This window comes from Morone saxatilis, unplaced genomic scaffold (assembly GCF_004916995.1).
Source record: "Morone saxatilis isolate NCDOM2014 unplaced genomic scaffold, NCSU_SB_2.0 Contig2, whole genome shotgun sequence".
Taxonomy (NCBI): domain Eukaryota; kingdom Metazoa; phylum Chordata; class Actinopteri; family Moronidae; genus Morone; species Morone saxatilis.
In genome coordinates, this window is record NW_023339762.1 from 14211539 (window position 1) to 14238590 (window position 27052).

Consider the following 27052-nt stretch of genomic DNA (forward strand, 5'->3'; position numbering starts at 1 on the left):
TAATATTAATTGTCTGCATTGAGTAGGGTACTTGGCGATAGTTTAAATACATTTTGCTGATATACTTTTACTCAAGTAATATTTTCAATTGATTATTTTTATAAAGCAGTATTGTTACTTTTACTTAAGTAAAGAATCTGAATATTTTCTCCAACATTGCTTGAAGATTATGTGGAAATTATTTGAAACTTTTACGAGAGGAATTAGAGATTTGTGTCTTTGTCACAACTTCAAAATGTTTAAATATGCTTTAATGCATTGCATTTTTGATTTATTGTAAAAAATATATATATATATAGTTATACTGATAAATACAGTTATGTATTATGAACATTAAACTGCATACAAAGATCTATTGTAACAGGGATAAACAGTGAAAGTGAAGTCATATGATTATGGTCAGTGGAGTCATATTATAATTATTAATGAGGTGTGTCATAAAGCGCCACAACTCATCCAGTCACTGTTGTTTACAATAGTGTAATGTAGTACATTTACTCATTTCCATTTTATGCTACTTTCTATTTCTACTACTCTACATTTATTAGACATTAGTTACATTGCAGATTCAGATTATTAATAATATAAATGAATATGATGTATGTTAAAATACCCAGGGGAAATTATTAAAGTTAAAGTAAATGTACTCAATGCATCACTAATAATAATTCAGTAATATGTGATTCTCAAATGGGCCATTCAGCATTAATGAGTTCTTTTACTTTTGGTACTTTAGTATATTTTTATGCTAATACTTATGAAATAGTACGATTTTCAGTAACAGTAACCTAACCCCAAGAAACTGCTCATGGGCGCCGCTAACGTGGCAAGCCCATCACTCCACCATCTCTCTCCCTGTTTGCATGTCCACAAGTGCATGAAGTGTGCATTTCAGCCTGTGTGTGTGTGTAAGAATTAAAAAAAGAGTGAAAAAAAGAATTTCCCCAATAGGGGATTAATAAAGTATATATCTTCTTCTGTAGTATTACACTGCTTCTTCCACCAGTGGTTGGTTAGTTTTGCAAAAACTGTTTTATGTATTTGTTTTGTTCAAGAGGGACCTTACAGATAAACATTGTTACATAAAGACGAACAATACAACAGATGTGATGTATCCAAGGCGTCCAGCTGAAGCTAACTCGCAGCCGCCATCCGTGTTTCTAAAGGTGAGTTTTGAGTCACAGAGGTGATGTGATGAGTCTAAAAAATCCCCTCAGCTAATAAAACAATTTGAGGTGTTTATGTTATTTTGTCCCCCTTACCCAAAGAGGATGCGCAGAGGGTAGACAAAATAGAAGCAACACTTTACAATATATATAATATATGTATATACAGTCCTATGCATCAACTAAATTGATGGTAACTGATTTTGAATTAGCACCTCTGTGACACACTGAACACTAAAAGATTCATAAAGTTAATATCTGAGTTATCTTGTGTTGGAGATAAATATACATAAGTTAATTTGTCCAGTTTTTTCTTTTTAAATGTAATAATTACATAAACACATGTATGTCCCATCAACTTCAGTGTGCCGCAGTAAACAGTAAAGCCTTTGTGCTCCAAGTGGTTTGAGAGCTTTTGATCTTTTCACAAATTGGCATGATATCAAATTAAATCTTGCATATGATGATAAGTATGAATGGAGGGCTGTTACAAGGTGTGTCAAAATCTCACTCTATTATTAAGTTGGAGCCACACCTTAGTTTTATCTGGTTTGTTTTATTTGGGCTTAGCAACAATGAGTCACTGCAGCCAATGCGGAGAGCATTGTGCAGCGTGGGAGCATGACATATTACATGTACATGGTTTCTACCTGCCTGGATATCTGGATACAAGTTGAGAAACACAATACAGGAGCAGAATAAACCTCTCGATACAACTGAATCAAAGTGTAAATAATCATCTCTGCTCTAACTTCTTTATGACATGAGCCACAGCCTGTCTAAAAGTTATTCAATCAGCCAATCATTTCCCTCGAGGACAGTGGAGGATTTCATTTCCCATTTAGGTTCATTTAGTTTTACACTAAGGCATGACCGCTTGCCTCCTCCTTCCTGGTTTCCTCATTACCTGTGAAATCACCTTTTAGTTGTTTCTTCACATTCCCTCCAAATGTGTTCACCCTTCACTTCACGTTCATTGTCACCACATATTTGTAAGTAGAAACAATCAGTCACAGCTTCACATGCATGTGCTCAATATCCCTTAATGAGTCTGAGAGCAACAAAGCAATACAGTGAAGGAATCTGGTCTAAATATAATAAATGAATTAAAAAATTTAATATAATAAATTTTGACTCACCATTACCATTGAGTCTGAGTTGACTGTGAATGTTCTCCTCTCTGATGTCGTGAACCTGCTCGTCTGTGCAGGTGATCTGATCTGGTAGGATATTAGAAAGCATTAAGTTATAGTAACAAACGCCGCCCTGAAAATTATAAGTCTAAATGCAGGGCTCACACAAAACAAAGAGATGAGTCAAAGGACAGTATGACACCACAGGGTGTGTACAGGAGAGGGTGACAGAGAGTCTGACTGTGATTTATCTGTTCAGAACCAGAGAGAAAAGACAAACTACATCAGGCTGTTTAGTCGTGATGTTACTTTTCTAGGGAAGTCTTCATGGGAAATTACTGAGGCTTTCATGTTAGAAAGTTGCACGATACATTTTATTTTGGGTTTTTATTTGACGTCAGTGCTGACTTTACTTTTTTAAGGATGTTGCAACATTTGGTCGATGACTCAGTCAGCACAATCTATTAAAGCAGCTGTTTCACTGAATTCCCAGCCCATTCGGAGGTACAGAGTGACAGAAATCAGCCCAAAGGTTATTGACTCAGGGCAAAATGTGTATGTGTGTGTGTGTAAGGAGGTGTGTGTGTGTTTGTGTGTGTGCGTCAGAGAGAGTGATTTCATGAGAGAGTGAGAGTGACAACTTCATTCAGCCTGCTGTATGCGTCAGGAACCAAAACTACAAACATTACAAAAACATACAAATAAAACAATATAATAAGTCTTATTCTTATTCTTATTCGTCTTATTATTATACACTTCCCTCATTGCATGCAGAATAATTCTCCTGTTGTGGAAATCTAAAAATCTAAATTTCTATTGATAGATTTTATCTCTGTTGGCAATCAATAATCAGTTATTATTTATCAGCTGCCTGCTAGTGAAAGTTCACAATAGAAGTATGCTTTGGGCCACCCAGCCCTTTTGAGGAGTTATGTGTGCATGGTTATGGGTGTACAGGTTCTCGTGTGTTCATGTTCTAATTATTGAGCCTGCACTCATGGACAGCTCTAGAGGGGTGGCTAATTAGAAAGACAAAAAAATACAAAATTGGATGAAGACATCCCAACTTTTAACTGTTAATTACCAACAAGATTGCATTTATATTTTTCATTATCTTATATATTATTAGGATTGTCACTTTTCATCCAGGTCAGAACAATAAGTAGCTTTACTTGTAATAGACACAACATTGACCTTTCTGTTCAGTGACCCAGTGAAATCCAGAATATTCACTCTCTTTCTGTCTCTGCCAACTCCTGAGGGAAATATCTGGCTCTTCAGCTGTTAAATACACATCAGTTAGTCGCTAACAGTGTCTGTCTGCTGCTCAGCAGGAACTGTACAGTTGGCGTTTAGAGCATTTTTGTCTGTTGTGGCCAAACATAACGCTGTGAGAGTGGTGAGAGAGTGGTGTTTATGTGTTATATAGGCTACACATGAACAAATATGTGCGACTAATAGCCTAATACAGCGATCTGCATGAAATCCTCCCTTCATGAAGGTTATAATGTTTTAGAAAAGGTGTTGATTCAGCTTTATGGTGATTTTGGAGTCAGGCTGCTGTTGACTACCATTATGTTGTCCTCAAATGATCTTTTCACCAATCAAGTCTCATACAAATATAAGTAAACATGTTTGAGCTTGGTGGCATGCTAGACAAATTTTTTAAACTTTGTCACAAGTGACAACACAAGTGCCGTGTCCTCGGATGAGAAAATAAACCTGTTGGCAGAACAAACACTGTGTGTGCTGGGTGTGTCTGCTTCCACAATGCCAGAAATACAAGTCAGTTGAGTTTCTAACGTGTTCAACGGTGCTACAGTGGGAAAGGTTGTGCCAAACATGGTGTGGATAGCACACTGCCCCCTTCTGGTGACTCACAGTAAACACCGTGGGCCTGTGAGCAGGTTTGAAAAAATAAGTGAACTAAAGAAAAGAGGTTGTTGTGCAGATTGAGTACTTACTGTAAATATGACATAATGTGATGTTTATGTAGAGTTTAAACAAGAGCTCACACTTGAAAGTATCTGTTGTATTAAAACCCAAAGTACAGGCAGGCTACAGTTCCTGAGGTCATTGGAGGATATACAGGGCTGGATAGAAACCAGAGGATCTTTTGTAATGACATTTGTTGGGTAGACAAGTATCATATTTAGTTTCAATGTAAGTTTATATATTAAGGTTAAGGGTTTTACCTTAATATATTATCTAAACCACCCATCTATTTACATTTTGTTATTACAATCAGATAAGCCAAAAGTTATTTGTGAACTAGTTTTCTTTTCAAGCAGCATAGTGAAAGTGTTGCTATGTGTTGCTAGTTGACCTGTTCGACAGACAGGTAGTGAAGAAGGCTAAAGCCATTATATCCCACAGTGCCCATCCCCCGTTTGATGAATTTCAGATTCCTCCCTCTGGCTCAGATTCCTTCTGTTAAGACTTACAGGTACAACCGCTCCTTCCCCCATGTCTCTGAATGCAGTCAGTGAGTACGAGGCTACTGGGGAGTGTGTAGCGTTGTTTTTTTTTTTAGTGGGTGCCACCAGAGGAGGCTCTGAAAGTCTGAGGGAAGATAAATGAAAATGCTAAAAATAAATAAAATCAAATTACTAACCCCCTATTATTATGTGCATTACTATAAAAAATATAATTTATAATGATAATATAACATACTAACATATTATAACATATCAAAATGTACCATGTCGATCTCTCTAAACATTGTTTATGTAGGATATAGGAGAATCTAATGTAAGGATTAAAGATTTACAATACAAATGTAATAATTATTGCATGAATAAAGTCAGAAAATATATTCAGAAGTAGTTTTTTATGTCTTTTATATTTGCCACATTTGTCAATAGGTTTGAATCTCTAAAAGTTTGGGAACCCCTGGAGTAGTGTAGAGTAGTTGTGATGATGATGATAATGAGAAGCTGATGATGTCTCTGCCTTTGATAACTGTGATTGTGTAATGATGACAGAGATCATGTGATTAACATGCATTGTCACTCTGCAATTTATTTTACTCATTTTGTGTATTTATATGGCCATTTTATTCTGCTGCTATCTAATTTAGCTGTCATTGTTGTTGTGGTTGTTACCCTGTGTATGTTCTCTGTGATACTAGTGACTGTTGTTGATGGACTTCTATTTATCCCTTATTGAACTCTGCCCTGCTGTAGAACCAATTTTCCCTCCGGGTACAAAAATAAAGTTATTTTGAACTTGTACTTAAACTGTTTGAACTGTTAGCCATGCCGTGTGCTATCATTGTTATTGATACGTTCTGTTTGTGCACCGTACTGTGTGATCTTTGTCTTGAGTCAGACATAAAATAGATTAAAAGAGATGTTATACAGAATGCGTGTCAAACACTGAGCCTATAATGTTTCATTTAAAACAATCTCACAGTGAACACTGGACATTTTAATTGATGGATTATTATTGAACTTGTATCCATGCATGAAACTCCTTTGATCATCTGTGTAGTACAGTGGGCCCCGTACCTGGAGGCTGGGAAGCCTAAAAACTAAAACTAACAATATTTTTTACCTCTTCAAAAACACTCTGAGAACTGAACACCCCCTCGCTAATAAAACAACTCACAACTTGCTTCACCTTAAGGAGTCACACGCAAAATAAAAGGCTGGGAAACACTGGTGTTAGTGTATGCTCCACCAAAAAAAAAAAAAAAGAAGGTGACATAATTTATTAGCATTATTAGAACAAGTTGATTGAGAATACTGTTTATGTCATTATTTAAGGGCAAGTGTTTCACGAGTTAAGAAAGACGGCATGAAAATGTTCCATTAGGCACAAAGAAGAGACACACAGTCGACTAAAAAACCACACAGGCTAACTCGTCATCTTGATAATCGTTAGAGTGAGACGGTACATTAGCTTAGACCACTGAAACCCTGCTGCTTAAATTATATTATAACACTGCAGCACTGCATCATAAACAATCAACAGGGAATACATGGACTCTCCCAAGTGTTATTAAACATGTGAAAAGTATATATACAATTTATACATCCAGTAAAAACAGCATTAAGTTCAATGACTTCAGAGAAATATTTCACAACACGCTGTATGTATAAAAATCTGTATGTAAGTGTTGTTTGATAAATAAAGAACATCTGACCGATAGAGGTTAAATTCTTGTGTGAGAAAGACAAGTGTTTGACGGATTAGCAAAATCAAAAACAACTTGTATTTTCTAATAAGTAAATGGAAAGATATCCATCTTGTTATGCTATAATCAGAAGGAAGAGGAGCTGATGCACAGAAACACATAATAAAATAATTCCATTATAGGCTGAAGTGGATTGATGTGTTGCTAGTACACCCCAGGGCTGTTACGGATCCCACAACAGAGCACCATGGTGAAGATCATCTCGAAGATCTAAACGGGGGAAAAAGGGCAGAACGATTTCATTTAATAATATTGCAGCAACTGCATCCTTATCACAGCTGATAAAAGCAGTATCCCTGGCCATATACCGGGCCACGTTTTGAGACTCTTCACACCACAGATGTGTGTGTGTACGTCTTCAATCTGACACTCACCATGATGACGGCAACCACCAAGGCGGCCAGACCAATCAGGTAGAGCTTCTCCGAGAACAGCTCAATCAGCTTATCGTGACAGCTCTGGGAGGAGACACAGGAGACAATAAAGACCGTGAACATGCCACCGTGATGAATCCTTTACCCCTCAGACTGTCCACTCTCTGTTATGGATTACATGTAATGGAGAGCCGGGTCTGCTGTCAAAACAAGTTGCTGAGTATCAGCCGCCTCTGACCGCACAACCCTGAATAATTAATCATGTAATATGTTATCTATTAGTGACATCAATACTAACAATGAGTCGAAAAAGGATAAAAGTCTTTATCGCTGGTAGTGATTTAATAAAGCACCAAGACAATACCGGGACTGAACCCAGAGGTAGAAATCCACCCAAGACAATGTGTTGTTTTGACCCAGTATTAGTGTTATTTTCATATTATTGTTGGACTATTGTTGGACTATTTGATCAAAGTAAATATTGTAAATAAGTAAATATGCTTGTGAATTTTTTTAATCTACTTTAGTTCTTTTAAAAATTATATGTCACTAAGTGATGTGTTGCTCATTTTGGGAAACTAACAATAACTAACTACCAAATTGTTTTTTTTTTTTTAAATAATAAATATAATTTAGTTTTCTTTTTTGTTTCTTCCTTTAGAGATACTTAAACACATTTTAATTCACTGTTTTTACTCTATTACAATTTAAAAAATTTAATATATAATAGTTTATACACTTTCTATGTTTGTAGCGTGGAGGAGAGTACAGCTGCATTTCATTGTATCCTTTACTGTATAATGACAATAAAGCTGAACCTAGAACCTTTAAACCGGAAGAAATTAATCATATTTTAGTTTGAGTTAATAACACAACAGTTACTGTATATAAAAGAAAATAACACCAACACTGAGTCAAAACAACCTGTTGGTAATGGGTAAAGTTAACCCAGTATTTCGTCTATTCAAGTTCAAGCTGAAAGTTTTATTAGTTCCTCTTTCTAAAGATGCTAATATATTCTATATCTGGTATTGTACAGGTATTGTGTTCATTGTGAATTATAATAAGAATCTGTGCATACCTGAGATTTCAGAAAATCTTCTGGAGATTTTCTGGGACACAAGGTCCCGACGACTTGTTTGAAGAGAGCGGTGTCATCTCCTTTACCACAGCAGTCGAGCTGAAGAGGAGACCAAGAGCAGAAACACTCAACAAAATACATGATGAACATAGATTTATATCATTTATACACAAAACAGCTGGTTTAGGCTAGTAGCACATCAGAGATGGTAAGAGCCAAATTCATCATAACCTGCTTGACATGATAAGTGTTTGAATGTTGCCTTAGTTAGTTTGGCTTATAACCAGAGTTATTATAGTTTTTCAGTTATTTCCAAAGTGGGTTTAACCTTTTTATTGTTTCGAATGTTTAGTTTAATTTTTATTATTTTCAGTGTTATTTTTATTTATATATTATGGTATTTGTTAGGGGCATAATTTAAAAAGTTCAGAATAGAAATTACAATACAAACACAGTGACTAACAGTCATGTAGACATCCCAGTCTAAATAAACATATTAACCAATGCCTCCTTGTGCTCAAATAAAGACTAAAACTAAGACATTTCCTTTATATGTTTCTTTTATTTTAGCTCATTTTGTAGGTACACATTAGTACACATACTCTAAATCAGTTTTTATTTTTATTTCAGTAAACTAAAATGTTTTTTCACACCTAGTTTTAGTAAAATAACTTTGCTCGATGCAGCTCTTTTGACCATTCTGAGGAATACGGTTATTGGATTATATTTTTTGTTCTACGGAAGGATTTTACTTCAGAAAACACATTTTGTTCTGTGTAAAAAGGAGGATTATTCATCATTTCAGCTTGGAGATACAAGTAAGAAGTCAACTATTCTTCTGACTCTGTGGATTTGTGGGTAACCCTTCTATTTGAGGTGGTAGTAGAAACGCATCAAAACAACAGACCAACTAAGTTGTCAAGCAAGTGGCTCAAACTGAAAATATAAAATATGCCAGACCAGAGATTTTCCATCACGACGTACCGTAGTGTGGAAAGCATCCAGGATCTTGATGGCAGAGTCTTTACTGGGAGACCCCGAGACATCCACAGCCTTGATGTACGCAGAGTCGTAGAAGTTGATCAGTTCTTTGGAGATCTGTGGACAGTCGGGAGTCGGGCAAGTTGTTTTAGAGACACAACAAACAAACAGAGCAGTTTCACCAGAGCGGAGGTGGAAAATCAATATAAACAACAAACATTCAGTGCTGTAGTGAAATACAAGCTTGTGTGCGTGTGTTTCTTACTGTGTCCCTGTTCATGAAACCCCAGATTGCTGCAGCCACTTCACAAGCGAAGAGGATCACCAAAAAGAAGAAGAACTAAGGAAAGAAAGATTATTGATTAAAACAAATGAATTGATTTAAACAGAATACAGATAAGTCAAAAACAGATACTCACTGTCCCCAACAGGCACTGAGATTCCTGAATGGCACCGTAACATCCGAGGAAGCCCACAAGCATCATCACAGCCCCAACAGCTATCAGTATGTACACGCCTGTAAACGCAGAGACAACAGTGACAATTACACGCCAGAGTTTAAAGAAATGTAGTCCATCACGGCGGCAGTGTGCCCTCAGCACCACTAGGGGACAGCAGTGTCAGAGCAATGTGTGCCTGCTGCCCATTCATTGATCCACACATTGCTTAATAATGGACTTCCTGGATGCTTCTTTTGTCTTTCCTGTAGGATGACATGACATAATTGACATCCTGGAGACAAACAACCCCCCAGATCCTGAGAGAGACAGAGGCAGAGAGGCAAGTGCTGACTCTCAGTTCAGCCGTCAGGCCAGGAAATGCCTTCAAGACACCCCCACAAACCCCCTCTGCACTGACCCCTGACCTGGAGCATTATCCTTCCCCAGGAAACAGAGGGAACTATATGAATACAAAAACACTCACATACATACACATACACATGTTAGTGCGATTACACTGATATGAAGAGAGAGAAAGAGAGCTAAAACATTCAAGCAATATGTTTAAAAATGTAATCAAAAATCAATTTCTGGCCATTATCCATGGTGATGAAAAAAAATACAGTTTCCATGACTTTTAATGGCAAACAAAAGTGTCCAAAAGGCTCCAGTGCAGGTAGTGCTGTTGCTGGAAAAAGCCAATGAATAGTAATAAAGCTCAAGTTACAGCAGAGGTCTGGCTTATGTTTCATGCAGCTTAAAGGTAAATGGTCTGTACACAGAGCGAAGGTTAAAAATATATCTATTGTACTAGCTGTACGGTGAGTTTAATTTAGAGTACAAAAGCATGACATGAGTTTAATTTAAAATCCAAGGAAGCATGACAGGAAAGTATTCATTAATACAATGTATTATAAATGGTATCACCACAGGCTGTCAATCTGCTGCAGGTCAAATGATCAAATATTTCACAAGAAAACAAACAAAGGAAAAAAAGGAAAAGGAAAGTCCAAACTATGAATACACATTTGTGTCTCAGCATTTTCTTTCATGCCTTGACTCTGCCCTGACCCCTTTAGCTGGGAACCGGTGAAATAAACTACCTGACAGTACATAAAGTTGCGCATTTTACTAAAATATAGGATGTGAATACTTCTTCAGCGACTGCTTTTAGCAAGACGGTCTGGAAGCAGCCTGTTTCTGGGTTTTTCTATTCTTGCACACATGCGAACAAAACACACACAGCCTCTAATGTAGCCTGACAGAGAGGTCTAAAAGGGGGCCGACAGACCCAGTAAAAGACTCTGACTCTGTTGTGTCTACAGGCCTCAAACACCTCACACTGCGCCTCACACATCATGCACAACCCTTCCCCGTGCTTACATCTACAGTCTCTTTTTCTCTCTGCCTCAACTCTACACCCTCCTCCTTCAATCCCCCCCCCTCTTTCTCTTTCAGGACTTGATGTTTGCAATGCGGCAAAGCAGGCATTATTTCCACTGCCTTCCATTACTATGACAACACCCTTTGAGGTTTGAAGGCCATTGAGACTTTAAGGGAGACAGGCAATTTTATACCACCGGGGAAGTTCATTTATTTCTTGTCTCCCAGTGTAATCTCCAGAGGGGGAAAAAAGGGAGGTGAAGAACAGCTAAAAAAGCCCCACTTGGACTTCTCTTCCTTCTTTCTCATCCAGTGAGCTGTGAAGCCTTGTTAATGCTGTCGGAGCACGACACCGATAAACTGAGATGAACCTGAGATACTGTATGTCAAATGATAAATGATGAGATGTGGATTAATTATTAAAAAGGCTCCACATAAACATTTCCTCCTGTCGTCTTGTTAACAGAAAGACATGAAACAACAGGGGCAGCTCAGACATACATTATATCTTTAACCACTGACCTCCTGCAGTGAACATTGGAAAAAAAGTTACTGTATGTGCACTTTCCATTTTAGAGTCCATTTTAAAGGAATAGGCCAACATGTGTTTATGGTCTCTTTCTGGTCCAAAGTTAGATTGGAATATATCCACTCTCATGTCTGTACACTGAATATAAAGCTGGAGCCAGTAAACAGTTAGCTTAGTGAAACAGCTTGTCTGGCTCTTTCTAACAGCTGTATATAACACACAGACGTGAGAGGGGTATTTATTTTCTCATTACTCATGTCTCTGGTAAGCACTGAGAGCAGCTGAAATGTTAGTTCAAGAGTGATAGTAGAAAGCAGCACTCACTTATTCACACAGTCGGAGAGAAAACCAGACTTTAAAAGCCAAAAGATCTTAATTTATTGCATTTTTCTTTTGGGAAATGTTAGTGATTTCCTGTTCCTGTAGCTGCGAGGCTCCAAATGAATGCTGATGCCTCTTGCAATTTTAGTTCATTCACTTTCATTTTGGCATCCTTCATAGCCTGCTTACCCACAATCCAACTTTTTTTGTTTCAGGCCGAGGCTCTGCATTATACATACGGTGTAGAGCAACTGAAACATCTTGTGAAACAAAATCTGTCACATTTACTGTATCTCCTACAGTATGAGAGGCTGTAGCACCAACCACACCAGACTACTGACAACTGCCACCAATAATGATTTCAGGCATTGGTTAGGAGGTAGGACAATGTGTATTTCCAGCCTTACTTAAATACCACTTTGGTGTGCCAGCATGCTAAAAACATCCACTCCAAACTCTAATTTGAGGGGTAATGTGCAGATGTACAAGGTTATTTGAATTATGCAAGGGCGTATGTTCAAGGGAGGAGGAAAAAAAAAAGAAACATTCCCTTGATCTCGCTTGGGTGGGCCTCTATTGCCGCCCTGCCTTTAAAATCATGAGTGTGCCTTCCTTCTATAAAAAGCATGGGTTTGTATTCGCTGTGTATACTTACTTAGGGGTAAGTATGGGAGAGCAGCAGGAGCCCAAATGTAAATTAGTGGGCTCACTAGAGTTCACCACCACAACAAACCGAGTCGCAGGACCTTTGAAATGTTCAAATCATATCATGTATTGTAGGTTTTAGGGCCAATCTGTGGACTGCTGAGGGCAGTGAAGGAGACATGATGAGGATTTATGACTTCAGTTCATGCGGCTGAGCACAACCTGAGGCCTAATTCTGTGATTTGGTCAAAACCTCCAATACATTTACAGAGATATACCGCGAGCACGCTGCACTGCATTAATATAAAACTCCTGGAAATCCCAGAGGATCAAATACTTTATAGTGCGAGCGACAGAAGGCACATGATGGCTTTATTTGAGCACCATGCTCACGGACCGTCTCAGAGCTCACATGTGTCTCAACATCTGTCTGCAGCATCTGGACACTCTCTTGAAAGAGGCTGGGACTTTTCATAAATATGTATATTTATCTGAGTTATGAAACATCACCTGCAGTGATGTGGTGGTCGGTGTCAGAATGACGCGGTGTAAAAACAGTGAGGTGTAGACGCCGGCTGTGCCACTCTTAAGCCACGCTGCGGATTTACGCAGGTCCTGTTTCCTGGTCTTTTCTTAGAGGTCACACCATTCCTACTATTTCCGGACATTACTCACATGGTCACTGCTGAGTGTGAAAGACAGGTATTACTGTGAATTAGTTCACTTTCATCACTCCGTTAACAGTGAGTTTCCCGTCATGTGACAACAAGGAATGAGGACAGGAACTCGATGGACAGTGTCTGGAGGAGGATGTAAGAGCAAATTTGTATAGTAGACCAGCAATAGTCTTATTTTTTAGAGACTATAATTTATCTTTGTTGAGACTCTGACAGAGAGGAGTTGACATTTTTGGTTTGTTTTTGAGCCTACAGTTTGTTGTATTGTTGTAGTTGTTTGTATTATAATAAGAGATGATGTATGTACTATATTTATGTCCAAATTGAGGCCACTACACTCAGTGGACATTTAGCATTGAAGCATGCAATATTAACGCTTTCCCAACCTAAAAATAAATCCAGTAATGTTATGATAGAAAAAAGTAAAACTAGTTTTCTAAACATTAAAACAAAATTAAGTAATGTCACTAGACTGCGGAGAATCTACTTATGCTATTTAAACCCTGATGAGTGATTATGAAGCTCTTCAGGTGACGGTTTATACTCACTGATATAGAAGGTCCCTGGTGCCTGCTGGCCTTCAAACTGAAGTATGAGGAGGTTGCTGGTTTGACTGTCATGGCGGAGCCACAGGGCCACTCCTAAGATCACACCTCCGGCCAGCTGAGAGAAAAGAAAAGAAAAGAAAAAAGGTTTTAGTTATTTTCTTTCATCATTTTTCTTTACTTTGGTGAAACCTCGGGAGGATCAGAGTCATTTCAAATGTCTGATATTCAAGAGAGATGTTAGCATGAATATTAAAACAAACCTGCAGGTTATCAATTTTTGAGATTTTTTATATATATGATGGCGACACAGAGCCATGAGATCAGGGGACGGCACAAAGCTTAACTCCCCTAAGATCAAATCAGTGTCCACCTTTCTGCGAGTGTTTCTGCGTGCGTGTCCTGCTCCGCTGTGAGGTTGTGAACTGTCCGCTGTCCTTTAAGAGAAGTGATGAAAGGATATCCTGACACCTCAGTGACCTATGGCACAGACCATGTCCTCACAACATTGTTTCAAGAACTCTATTGTTCAACTTTATCCCCCTTGCTCTCTCCTCTGTTCTGATTCTGATCAATCATAAATATCCTGATCATATTAAAGCTAAAGGAGCATAACTAGTAAAAGGATCAGACCAGATCAATGTTGTTCAAATGCTTACGCTCCTTTTCTTCCTACCAATGTTTATATCAAGATATCTGCACATGGGCTGCACTCCATTGTTCTCCAAGAAACAGGAAACAAAATCTTCAACATGAAAAATAGAAAAATGGAGGAAGAGAGGGCTCACAATGACAGGCACAGCAGCAAAACCAACAAAGGAAATACTCCATCAACTGTGGCGTGTCCAGGATATGATGATTTTGTGCTTATCTAAAAAAAGATGACTGCTCTGTACGGACAAACCGAAAGGAAATTCACAAACAAGTCACTAATTCTGACTGTGTAAGGCCACAAGTGGGCACATAAAGTGGATGGGCACATCAGCAGGAAGTGTGATGTGATGTGATGAAGTGTAGAGGCAGACAGCTGCATTAAGCTACTGAACTACGGTGTTAAGTCCATTGTTACTGGAATTCAGAAAACAAGACGGACTCGAGGAGAGTTCAGTTTGAAGGGTGGATGTAAAATGACTGAATAATAAAAACTGCGACATCTGCTGAGGTGTTTCCTGAGCTCTTTAAAGGTTCAAAGGCAGCTACAAAGGAAATGTCACGGGGAAACAGCTCTCCCCTCCCCCAGAAACTCCATTAATCCTGTTCTATGTGAGAAATCAGAAAGCATCTAATTAAGTTTCCCCATTCAAAACAACTTCAGAAATCAGACCTTCATTTCTAGAGTGTTTCTTAAATATGAACATGAGTTAATTTGATTAAAAACTGGAGCAGAGTTAATGTGAGACATGCTGGAGGAGGGAAAAACAGTTTTATCCCAGTGGGAAGACTGAGGAGACCCAGTCTCTCCTTCTCTTTCAGCCACCTTGCTCTGGTGCTCGGCCATGCAGAAAATAACTGTTGATGAGGGATAAGAGCATTTCAACTACTGTACTGTGCCTCCTCTACTGATGCTGATCTTCTCTCTAAGACACAGCATAACCATAATTAACACAGCAGGGCTGTGACTCTGCGCGTCTCCTCCAGGATTGATCATTTGATCAGCTATAATCCCACACAGATGTTTAAACTGGGCCACTTAATCAAACAAATAAGAAAGTTTTAAAGAAAGAAGTACTCAAACATCAAAGAAGAAAACAATTCAGAAAAGTAACTAAAGAGTAAAATAAGTTCAACTCACCCAGAAAATAAAATTAAAGAAAAATAACATATATTTAATGCATTTGGTGCAGCCTGCCACAGCCATGTTGCCAGGTTTTTTTTTTTATCAGCTCGTCCTTTTGCCCAAATCAAACAGTCAGTGTGGCCAGTCTCACTGTCCCGGATCAGTCTCTGCCAGAGGACTCAGTTTATTCAGTCTAGTTGGGGTGTAAGCGCCTCTATGCTGCAAACTCCTCCTTTATAATCAAGAGTGAAAACCGAGACGAAGAACTGCCCACCAACTGAAGCGGACAGGAGAAGAAGGGGGCTGAGGGAACAACAAGCTCTCCTTCCGCAAGAGTGAACAGGGAGCCCTACTTTGTTCCCCTGCAAGTTTTAAACTGTGTTATGGTTAGATGAAATGTAGGGCAACCTCGGGGGCCCTCGGGAGAAAAAAGAAAGAAAAGAATCACAAAATCTTCATTATTTTTTTTAATAATAAAAGTCTATCATGGTATATGTCTGCATGTAGGCCTACAACATTTGGCATAAATGTGTAAAATAAGATACTTAAATGTTAAGAAATCTTTCATTCTGGATCCGCACCAAAAACTAAAAACGTATTCTTTAAGATTTATGGTTTTAATTTTCCACTCTTTTAACCTGTTGACATGTTTGTCCAGATCTCACGTTAATTAACCTGCTTTGCAGCGAGCAATGGCGCCATCTGCCGGCACATTAAACACAGGTGGAGGCTAATTATTACTACACACATCAAGTGCAGCACAAAGAGTTGCGCAAAAACAACAACAACAACAAAAAAAAACATATAATCCTCCCAACTCTTCTCTTTAAATGATCTAAATGTCATAAACACACACAGATCCCCAACAAGTGCGGCTGCAGTCTGAATCCCTAACATCCGTAAATCACGGAGCAGTATGAGAAGATATATGATCACACTCTTCCTGATGTTATGGGCGGATCTGCGCGTTCATGGCTCCAGGGTCACACCATCTCCAAACAGCTGTGCGTGGAGACAATGAGTCCCCGCTGACCGATCACAAACCCTCCTGAGCGACGACGTTAAGTGGGAAGAGAGGAGAAGAAAAACTGGGAGGCGATGACAATTTGGACAGCCTTAATTGGAGATCTTGACAGCGCGTTATAACAAACGCAGGGTCCTCCACTGGGCATGCTCCATCTGGTGTGAGAGAAGAGCTGGGCACGGTGTGAATAACAGGCAGTTTGGGCGTTTTTTTGTGTGTGTGTGTGTGTGTGTGGAGGTTTTGTCGCCCTCTCATCTCTGATTCTTACATTTTTTAAATTGGTTTTAACCACGCAGCAGCAGAAAACAGCTTTAGATTGACTGTGGATTGTCTCCTCTCAACAATGCATGAATGAAAGGGGAAGTCCTTGAGCAGGAGAGCGCATCTCTGCCGAGACAAAAGACCTGCTGTACGGTGGCGGTGAGTCGTTAAACGCAGAGGAAGAGAGAGAGAGAGAGAGAGAGAGAGAGAGAGAGAGAAGGAGCGGGCTGAGCGTCGGTGTGAAGGAGGTGAGTCTGCAGGCAGCAACAGAGGAGGGAGAGAGAACCGCGTCTCTAAGCAGGAGCTGCCCCGACAGGCGCTGTCCGCTCAGCACCACCGCAGTCACCTTGCTGTGAAAGTCATAAACCAGTGCTCGGGAGTGATCTGATCAATCACCGCAACTTGAGGGGTTGAGTCCAATGAGCTGGGTTTCTTCGGCGGGCGAGGGGGGGGGCGATTTCGCCAGCGTTGGTCCTTTTATCTCGACATCTTGGATTTACCGACGATGTGACGTCCATTCTTGATGTGATGCCATTGGCTGCAATCGTTTTTTTGGGGGGGATTCAGTGAGTCTGGCAGCTAATAACGCGTTTAATGATCCTCCAGTTGCATGGCAGGTGCGTGTAGAAAATACAGGGGTTTCTAGAGAGAGAGGGAGAGAGAGAGAGGGAGAGAGGGATGTAGCTTGACGCGTGTGGAGCATTTCTTTTCATAGTTGGTGAGAAACGACAGGTTGCTGTGCGCTCTGCCTGCCTTATATAATTGTTTCCTTCAGTCTAATCACTGCTGTGCATGGCCGCACGGTGCGCCTAGACTTAACTTTGCGATGAAGGGAACTTATTGGAGAAATGCCTAGGGGACGCAATGGGCCTGAGCGACGACAAGGATCGCATTGTGATAAACGTGGGAGGGATCAGACATCAGACATACCGCAGCACCCTGCGCACTCTACCTGGCACTCGCTTGTCCTGGTTGGCCGAGCCTGATGCACCCAACCACTTTGACTATGATGCCAAGATCGAGGAATTTTTCTTCGACCGCCACCCTGGCGTTTTTGCACACATCCTTAATTACTACAGGACAGGTAAACTGCACTGCCCGGCTGATGTCTGCGGGCCCCTCTATGAGGAGGAACTGGCCTTCTGGGGCATTGATGAGACAGACGTGGAGCCATGCTGCTGGATGACCTATCGTCAGCACCGGGAGGCAGAGGAGGCCCTTGATAGTTTCGGCGGGGGGGGCCTGTTAGACCTGACGACCGATGATCCGGAGCCAGAGCCGGAGCATGCTGAGGATGATGTGGATGAGATGACAAGGAGGCTGGCGCAGGGAGACTGTCCTGATGCCAGAAGTGGAAGCCTGTGGAGCCGGTGGCAGAAATATGTTTGGGCTCTGTTTGAGGACCCTTACTCCTCTAAATATGCAAGGGTGAGTTGTTTTTAAGCCACGGCTTTGTTCTTCCTACTCAACTTAAGATTTGCAGCCACATTCAGAGCTTGAAAAATACTCTAAAATGTCTCACTGCTGATTTGAAACAGTCAAAGCTGCATGAACAGGAATTAAGTTGTGAATGTTTCTTCTTCCTTTGTGCTTTGATGGTGAGACCAAGATTGATGGGTTCAGAGAGGCTTTTGATGACCTTGAAATTGCTCTCCCATGGGTCTCCACAGCAGGGATGTGATTGTACAGAGAAAAGAGGGAGGAAAAAATCAACCAAAGACCTCATCTGTCAAATCTTTTAAATGCAAATCATCTCTCCCACCCTCCTCCTCCTCTGTCTCACAGGAGAAGATAAACAAACTCTTTGTGACTCTAACAGGTCTTTGGATTGATATTTCCAGGACATGGGGATCCCTGGACAGGCTGCCTCTTTGGTTAAATAGGTCAGCTACACTTTAGGAAACCAGATCTTTGGCACCACTAGAAGTTTAGTGGCAGACCTCCAGAAAAAAACGAGGTTGCAGTTAGAAGTGACATTTTTGGTCTTTGTTGTGGGCACTTTTCCATCTGGGCGCATTGCCTCTCGATGGTGACAATGAAATGACTTTACACCTTCGGATTTTCTGACCACTGCCCCCTACAAAGGCCGCTGTGCCGCACGCTGCTTTAACAGCTGTAGCAGACTGGCGTAATTAGTTATTAGGCCCCATCCAAGAAGTGTAAACTGTATTGACATGTTCTCACTCTTACAGCAAGCCTTAGTGAAAGTGGTCTAACCAAACACACACACACACACACACACACACTTCTTTCAAATTTCGGCATGGATGGAAATTTCCCAAAGCAGAAAACTCCTCTGATGTGTCCTACATTTATCAGTGAGCAAGACAAAACAGAGAGCAAAGATTGACAGAGCTCCACCAAGACTGGCAAGAAGATTAATTAGAACTGAGCCTCAGAGTTAATTACAGCCTCTATTCACAGTGGATACATCAGTGGAAAAACCCTTGTCACTGCATATCACTGTAGGTCTGTGGTTTGCCAGCAACAGTGAGAAATAGCCAATAAGGAGCAAACAGTCTTCGCCTGTCACCCTCCCTCCAGGCCACACTGTTCCTAACTGTCACAAAGACACATAATTTAGTGTAAGAGGCGGTCTGATAAGATGCAGCGTTTGTTTAACAGTTTGAAGGGTGGGATGTTCAGAAGGGCTCAGTGAGCCAGTGTGTCAGGAGGCGTCATGAAAGTAGCAAAATAACAAGAGCTCCCATCAATTAGGGCTGCAACTAGGGATCTATTTCATCACAATTATTCCCTTGATTAATTGAATTGAAAAATACATTTTGCCAGAAAATTGTGTAAAACGCCCATTATGACTTTCTAAAACCCAAGTTGTCATATTCAAACTGTCTGACTGTCTACAACCCAAATAGATTCAGTTAACATTGAAAGATCAGCAATAATTCCCATTTTAGAAGTGAGAGGCAGTTCATTTGGGGATATTTTTGCTAAAAGAAAAAAAGACTTATTAGATGATCAGAATTGTTGCTGATTAATTTTCTGATTGATTAATTGGTTTTACTGCAAATAAATATATAATATCTGTTATCTTACTGCAAGGGCAGTTGTCCACTTTGCCTATTTGGTAATCCAGCCTTTGCTGCTTATTCCAATCTGTTACTTTATATAACTATAACTCTATAACTTTTTATATGTATATGTATATGTATATGTGTGTGTGTGTATATATATATATATATATAATTGGATTGTATTATATTCTAGGGTGTTATTTTGTACAGTACATACTGTAGAGGGGGTGGACAAAACAATATTATGCAATCCAATACAACAACACCACATGCGCTGTACTACTAAAGCCTCAGAAATTGACAGTCTCACAAATAAAAGCTGAGCATTGTTAGTCTTTTTAGCAAGAGCATTACGATGTCAAGTGCTCTTTTTTTCCTCACTATTTGAATGTTTATTTTACATTTTATACTGAATTTAAAGAGAACCATTTACATGCTATATGAAAGTGTGTAAACTGCGATGATTCCCTCTTTGTTCAGCGTGAGTTGACAGCCCTGCTGACAGATCAGAAGTCGGTGTGCTGTACTGTCATCTCTGCTAATACACAGTTTCCCTCCAGACCATCATACTAACATGGATGGGAAGCAGACATTCATAAGCAGCAGTGATTTCCTCAGTACAATGCGATGAATTGTCAGTGATGAGATGATATGATGAGGGCCTGTTTTCCATCTCGCACTGCATGCCTGCCTGCCTTGGTGACACACTGTGAATGGACCTGACTGAGACGCTGTGTTTCCTTTGCTCAGTGGAATATATGTAAGACTTCCTCCTGCCCAGACATGCCCTGCTCCAACCAACCACATCCCTGATACCATTCACTACTCCTCCCAGCTGCTTAGCAGTGCTGTACATTAGTTTGAGAAGCACTACAGAGCCTCGCTCACTCCCGTAAAGACATCTTCATGCATGAACACACTGCTATTGATCCAACTTTTGTGACTCATAGGATGATTAAGTAGCTAGCCACTCTTCCCGTCTGCCTCTTAGTCCACCATCTCTGATCTATTGACTTCAGATTCTCATTGAAGATACAGCTGTTTTTCCCATTCAAACTACGGTATAGTGCAAGAGCTGTAACACACTGTAAACCAGTACAGTATGATCAGAGGAGGCCAGGGTTGCAATCAATACCCAGGAGAGAATACTGTATCTATTTCACCCATATCAGAGCCTAAATGTGGTGAAATCTAATCAATACATAATGAAGGCTAAAGTACACTTTTGCCACTAAGGGAAATATAGATTTCTGTATACGCCTCAACAAGTCTCTCAGGTCACTACAATTCCCAAGAGCTGATCATCTGGACAGTGTGACCTTGTGTAGGGAAAGACCTACTGTAGTGATGGTGCTGAAGGGAAGAGCCCCGGCTAAATTTAGTCGTGGGGTTGACACTAATGTCCTGTCTGCGGTTGCTCCTCCTCGCCCTTTGTAACTCTGCATGTAGCATACCCTTGAAAATGCCATGACCTTGAGATACAGCAGAGGGGAGAGAAGCGAGAACGGCAAGCTTGCATTGATTGTCCCTTTTACAATGACACTTCTGAATCAAGACACACAGAGAGCAGAGAGAGAGGGGGAGAAAGGGCGGAGTGAGAGAGTGTTTCAGTGCCACTGTAACTGTCAAAGCAGATGCCACTGTCTCAGATAATAGATTGAATTGCATTGTGTCGTGCTAAGAATTGCTGCTGGGGCGTCAAGCTTGATTACATTGCATTAATTACTGTGCCCATTGTCCTCTCCATCCTTCTTCCTCCTCCCCACCTCCTCTATCTCCCATATATCTCTTTTTCTGCACCCTATACTGTATATATTCCCTGCTCAGTGGGTGGCTCTGGCCTCGCTGTTCTTTATTCTGGTGTCCATCACCACCTTCTGTCTGGAGACCCACGAGGCCTTCAACCCCATCATCAACCGCACTGAGCTGGAGGTGGTGGACAACGTCACAGTGGAGCACACCTACCAGGAGACTGAGACTGCGCTCTACCTCACCTACATTGAAGGCGTTTGTGTGGTGTGGTTCACTTTTGAATTTTTAATGCGAATAACTTTCTGCCCGAATAAATTTGACTTCATTCGGAACGCCCTAAACATCATCGACTTTGTGGCCATACTGCCCTTCTACCTGGAGGTGGGCCTCAGCGGGCTCTCTTCCAAGGCAGCTAAGGACGTGCTGGGTTTCCTGAGAGTTGTCCGCTTTGTCCGGATCCTGCGTATCTTCAAGCTGACCCGTCACTTCGTGGGACTGAGGGTGCTGGGCCACACGTTGAGGGCCAGCACCAACGAGTTCCTGCTCCTCATCATCTTCCTCGCTCTCGGTGTCCTCATCTTTGCTACTATGATCTACTACGCTGAACGGATTGGAGCTAACCCCAACGACCCTCGAGCCAGCGATCACACGCACTTCAAGAACATCCCGATCGGATTCTGGTGGGCCGTGGTGACCATGACGACCCTCGGATATGGAGACATGTACCCTCAGACGACCTCCGGTATGCTGGTTGGAGCTCTGTGCGCCCTGGCAGGTGTGCTGACCATCGCCATGCCCGTCCCTGTGATTGTCAACAACTTTGGAATGTATTACTCACTGGCGATGGCAAAGCAGAAACTACCAAAGAAAAAAAATAGGCATATCCCTCGGGCACCCCAACCAGGTTCGCCAAACTTCTGTAAGTCAAGCATCAGCTCCCAACCTCAGAGCCCCATCGCCCATGACGACGTTTTCGAGATAAAATTTCAAGGTAAGAAACAAAGACGATATATACATTCTGATGAATTGTTGTCTAATCACTTCTCTGTCCACCTGAAGCAGCTGTTTCACAATTCAGCTGTTTCATTGTTTATCTGTTCCCACACTTCAATCAGCTGAGGATTCAGGCATGAGATTAAACAAATGAGTTTCCCACCGAAAACAATCAATAAAATATTTGATGAAAAGCATATTTTACTCCGGCTAGGAGAATAGAGAGAGTGTGAGTAATCCTATTGATTTTGCACTTCTTAATGCAGTGATTCACTCCTCCTCTCTCTTAAGACTAACTGGGAGTCAGTAATCATCATGCATTTGTAATGCTAAGAACATGCGAGTAGACGCCGGAGTCACTTGATCTCCTCTTGAATTCCTCTGGTAGCATTGGTGCAAAGATTTATTGACCTGCGATACAGTTTGAGCTCAAAACAAATAACACAACAGAGTGCAAGGCAAACAATATTACTGTACAAGTTAATTCCTGTGTGCAAAACTGAAGATATATAAAAAAAAAAGAAGTAACATCCTGAAAAAAGCTGGTATATGAAACCAGATTGTTTTCTGTTTTCTTTTGTTTTCTTTATTGTTTTCTTGTAAGATTCCAAGCTGAACGGTGAGGCAGCTAATGCGGCTCTGGCCAACGAAGATTGCCCTCATATAGACCAGGCCATATCTCCGGAGGAAATCTTCAGCCCCAGCGAGAGAGAGCGGCCCTGCTTCCTGGTTACCACTGCTGAACGCCCCAACCACACAGGGGGCAGAGTGAGGAGGGGTACGTACAGTAACAGCCAATCACAGGCCCCTGTGAGACACTGACACCCCGTAGACCATAGACAGGACACGCTCTTTTTTTCCCTCTTTGCTGAGTGTTACACCTCAGTTTTTCACATGCACACACACACACACACACACAAACAACTACAAACCTCTTACTACAACCTTCACACACTTTCACAGCAGCTGCTTTTCCTCAATCATCCCTTTGGGAATTGTATATATTCCAGATCACAACAACATCTGTTCAGGCCAAGCACAATCACCACAAATATCAATAATTGTCCACATCTACATAATATATTTTTTGATACCATGCATAATGTAAAACCCTTATTTATTTACAAGTAAGAAAGCTATTTTCGAGATTTATATGATCTAGAATGTGTTGTCTTACATGCCTAAGAAAGTATTTATGTGCTATGTGTGTACCATGTATGTATATGTGTTTTAATGATAAATACCATGCAGGATGCTGACTTATGAGTACATTCCTCTTGACCATAACGGTGCATGAAGTGTCTCGCTGATGGGTGCTATCAGTATGGTGAAGGAGCACAACACAAATGAAGGAAGGCTAAAGACAAACACTTATTAAGAGCCAAATTAAAATTTACTGATTTTTACACTTTAATACCGGGGTTGAACCCTTTTTGTTTTTTTAATTTCTTTATTAATCTACAAAACATTCCTCTAAGAAAGACACGTTAGTCTCCAGCTGTCGGCACATCGCCAGCAATCGACAGCAATCGACAGCAAACAGTGAATAGTATGAAATCCTACCTGTAGCTGAGAATACATTCCCTGCCTGAGGTGCCTACCTTTTCGAGTGTTTTATAGTGTTATACTCCAAACCATTCCAGTACCACCCGGTGCATGCTGTTGTACTCCTAATGCACTCAATGCATGGAGAATAATAACCTGTCTTAAGTCTGTGTTGACCTGTTTCTTTGGAGACAAAAACAAGAAAGCAACAGGTGTAGTATTACCAGTGAGGAACACCAAAACATTCTGTCGTGGATTCAGTGCTGCAGTGTACTCAGAACGTTCTCTGTTTTTCAACTGAAGGTTATGAAAAGCCTTGGAGCCTTAACAGCATGTCTGGCATGAGCGGGGATGCCTCTGGAGTGTCCTCAGTGTCCGCCCTGCCGTGCAGCCCACCCTGTCTAATGCAGCACTCACATTCTCCCATCCCATCCATTATGTAGCATGGTTGAGTAGCAGACACAATGCCATTGGAAGGCCAGTCCACACTCCTCCTTCTTATCTTTCCTGTCAGATTTTGCTTTTTTTTTTTTTTTTACACTTGCCTTCGCTCCTGCTTTTTTTCATTTTTATTTCCTTATTTTTCTGGAAAACTGTATCTTAACTGTGCTTATACTCAAGCTTCCCAAGTGTTCTCCTTGGGTGTGTCATCATATCCTAGACTAGAAAACATTGGCACATGCCACTCTGCATGGGTCACCTCAGTTGCAGACAAAGCACTGTTCTACTTCTACCACAGGCTAACCCCACTCTTTTCCTGTGTTTACATCATTGCCTGTTGCTCTGTTGCTTTTGATCTCGCATAATTTTCTGCCAATAACTTTTATCTCATCTGCTTTTTACAATTTTGTGAAAGAAATTTTCATAAGATGTAACCCCTGCTAATAATATGCTGGACATTACCAATACATGGCTTTTAAACATATCCAAAAGGTATCATTGCCAGCTGTTAAAGGAACTCCTCTTAAGTGCTTTGTACGTTGCAAAGTAGAGACGTTATCACTCTGAAAGTGCAATCCAGACGAGACTTAATGTTATCTGAGTGGCCATCAGAAAAAAAAAAAACTTGAACATAATGTTCATGATGTCCAATGCAATATGGAGATGATGACAATTCCTATGATACTAGTGATGAATACATCTAATGTCAACAGAACTAAAATTGTTTGTTCATTTGCATGAACTGCATGAGAAATTATGTTCAACAAGAAGCTAACTGTATCGCAGTACCTGTAAGAAAAAAAAAAAGTTTTTCTTTCAAAAAGCTTCTAAAGCTTTGTCATTTTTTATGCATTTTGAGACAGCTTTACAAGAGACTCAGTCATAGCAGAGATTTTTATGTAGCCGCCATTCTTTGCCTTTCCCCAAATTCATATATTTATTTTCTTGTATTTATTTGACTGGGGCCTCCAACTAAAATAGTGTGATTTAACTTGAACAATCTGTCATAAAGCCAACTAATGCTGTTATGAGCATAAATAGTTTTTATACAAATATATTTACTGGTAGTTATACGTTTTTAAATAGCATCGGTAATCTGCAGTAACTTCTATTACTGCTGTGATGCCTAAATTAAGGCAGGACTCATGAATTATAAAAACAATGGTGCCTTCATACCTGGTGAGGCAAAGTAAAAGTGAGTAATAAATTGACCTGATATTACATAAGTGCTCCCAGTGTAGCATCAATACACTTTATACCATGCTCATAACAGTGTAACGAAAGCTTTATTTTATACAGTGCACCTTGTACCTTTTGCACCACCCTCGTACCCTTAATCACAGTAAAAACGCCCTCTTGGTTATTATTGTTACGCCATCAAACATATACTAGGGTTGAACCTTTAGAGGGATACATAGCACCAAGCAGGAAAAAAAATACTGACTTTATAATCCCCATCTCAACGTTTTGTATGATAAAGCACAAAATATTATTAAAGGGGACCAGGCAACTCTACAGAGCCAAAATATAATGAGTTATGATCAGCCAGAGATGTCACGATGGCTCCTGCAGTATGTACGTCTATTGATTTAAAACATCAATACTGTTACTGTTAGATGTATTGATCATGTCCCAATAATTATGCACAATTCTTTCAGGGCACTTTAACAAATTTTATGTTGACCAATCAGAAATGTTAATTTCTAGAAGAAGATAGAAGTATAGCAACTCATCTAAGTTTTGTTTTTATTCTGAATGAGCAGAGTTTTACATTTCGAGTCATGTCTCTTGTGGTAATTAATGGACGTTATATATTTCAACAACAAAAAAAAAAAATACTTGTGAAGATTTGATGTAAAGAGATGCAGCTGAATTATATGCTCGTGCAATTCAAGGGGGAAAAAAGTACAATACGAGACAGTATGGGATGTGGGTCTACTTGGGGAAAGGTAAATGCATGTATTTTACATTTATGCAACAGAAAAGTATTCAAATAAAATATGTAAATATAAGTCCTTGCATGAAATAAATTTTATACACAACGAGCGTTTAGACTCCGTTTTTATTCAACAGCACATGCATACATACATCCTTCCTTTCCCACTAGCTTACAGCTAGTGCTTTCAACTGCTGTTTGACCCTCTGTCTACATGTGTCCGGGTCAAAAAGAGCATAAAAAACGAGGTGACTGTGAGAGCATGACGCAAAGTAGACACACGCATGACAATGACCGATACTACTGTAACATCAACCTGTAAAACGCAGCATGATTGGGGCATGTTTATTAACCGACTCAAGAGTCCAACCTCTGCACACAGACAGTACATCGTTGTCTGATGCCTTGGCTAAGCATGGGAAATACATGGTTAAACCTGTGGTTTACCATGAGGAACTAACGGAGCACATTTTCTTTACTCTCCAAGTGTCATTTCTCACCTCTCCCCGCACCTCCAGAGGTATCCATTATCGCCATCATTTCCACCATTATACATAATTTGTGTAATAATTTATTTTTGTTATTGTTTTTTTATATGTTTATAGAGACCCAGCGACAGCACCGGAGCAGACAACCAACAGAGTCAGTTTGTGTTATGAACCATGGTGTACCAACCACTATGTGTATGACCCATAAAGGCCCATCACCCACCTGATAGTCCTGTAGCATTGTTGTGTGTATTACTTAGTATTTTTAAATGGGTGTGACAGTGACAACCTGTGCATCACAAACTCAGCATAGATGTAGCACTGAGGAAG

The 27052-nt window shown here is 40.3% G+C and overlaps 2 protein-coding genes across 4 annotated transcripts; one reads left to right on the plus strand and one right to left on the minus strand.

Moving 5' to 3' along the window:
• Positions 1-5964: 5964 nt before the first annotated feature.
• On the minus strand, positions 5965-15480 carry LOC118330471 (CD81 antigen-like). The gene is made up of 8 exons (XM_035665009.1): positions 15266-15480; positions 13477-13591; positions 9353-9450; positions 9199-9273; positions 8937-9050; positions 7953-8051; positions 6872-6955; positions 5965-6707 (listed from the first exon to the last, which is right to left on the minus strand). The coding sequence occupies exons 1-8, from the start codon at positions 15329-15331 to the stop codon at positions 6642-6644; spliced, it is 717 nt and encodes a 238-aa protein (XP_035520902.1). The 5' UTR covers positions 15332-15480; the 3' UTR covers positions 5965-6641.
• Positions 15481-16716: 1236 nt separating this feature from the next.
• On the plus strand, positions 16717-26949 carry kcnc1b (potassium voltage-gated channel, Shaw-related subfamily, member 1b). Of its 3 annotated transcripts, none has more exons than XM_035664988.1 (4): positions 16717-17963; positions 21395-22310; positions 22917-23090; positions 26840-26949. In XM_035664988.1, exons 1-4 carry the CDS (start codon positions 17400-17402, stop codon positions 26947-26949), a joined length of 1764 nt encoding a protein of 587 aa, XP_035520881.1. In that variant the 5' UTR covers positions 16717-17399. The 3 variants fall into 3 exon arrangements, with proteins under 3 accessions (XP_035520881.1, XP_035520882.1, XP_035520883.1); XM_035664989.1 differs by lacking the exon at positions 26840-26949 and adding an exon at positions 24161-24360; XM_035664990.1 differs by lacking the exons at positions 22917-23090; positions 26840-26949 and adding an exon at positions 24136-24360 and having other exon boundaries at positions 21395-22288.
• The last annotated feature ends 103 nt before the right edge of the window (positions 26950-27052 follow it).

What these genes read in the sequence shown, in the direction of transcription:
- LOC118330471 (XM_035665009.1), bottom strand. Translation starts at nt 15,331, where the DNA reads ATGGCTGTGGCAGGCTGCACCAAATGCATTAAATATATGTTATTTTTC. An exon ending in CTCAGTGCCTGTTGGGGACA is followed by an intron (nt 9,274 to 9,352) that starts GTGAGTATCTGT and finishes TTCTTTCCTTAG; the next exon opens with TTCTTCTTCTTTTTGGTGAT. An exon ending in TGGATGCTTTCCACACTACG is followed by an intron (nt 8,052 to 8,936) that starts GTACGTCGTGAT and finishes TCTCCTCTTCAG; the next exon opens with CTCGACTGCTGTGGTAAAGG.
- kcnc1b (XM_035664989.1), top strand. Translation starts at nt 17,400, where the DNA reads ATGGGCCTGAGCGACGACAAGGATCGCATTGTGATAAACGTGGGAGGG. An exon ending in ACTCCTCTAAATATGCAAGG is followed by an intron (nt 17,964 to 21,394) that starts GTGAGTTGTTTT and finishes TTCCCTGCTCAG; the next exon opens with TGGGTGGCTCTGGCCTCGCT. An exon ending in TTTCGAGATAAAATTTCAAG is followed by an intron (nt 22,311 to 22,916) that starts GTAAGAAACAAA and finishes TTTTCTTGTAAG; the next exon opens with ATTCCAAGCTGAACGGTGAG.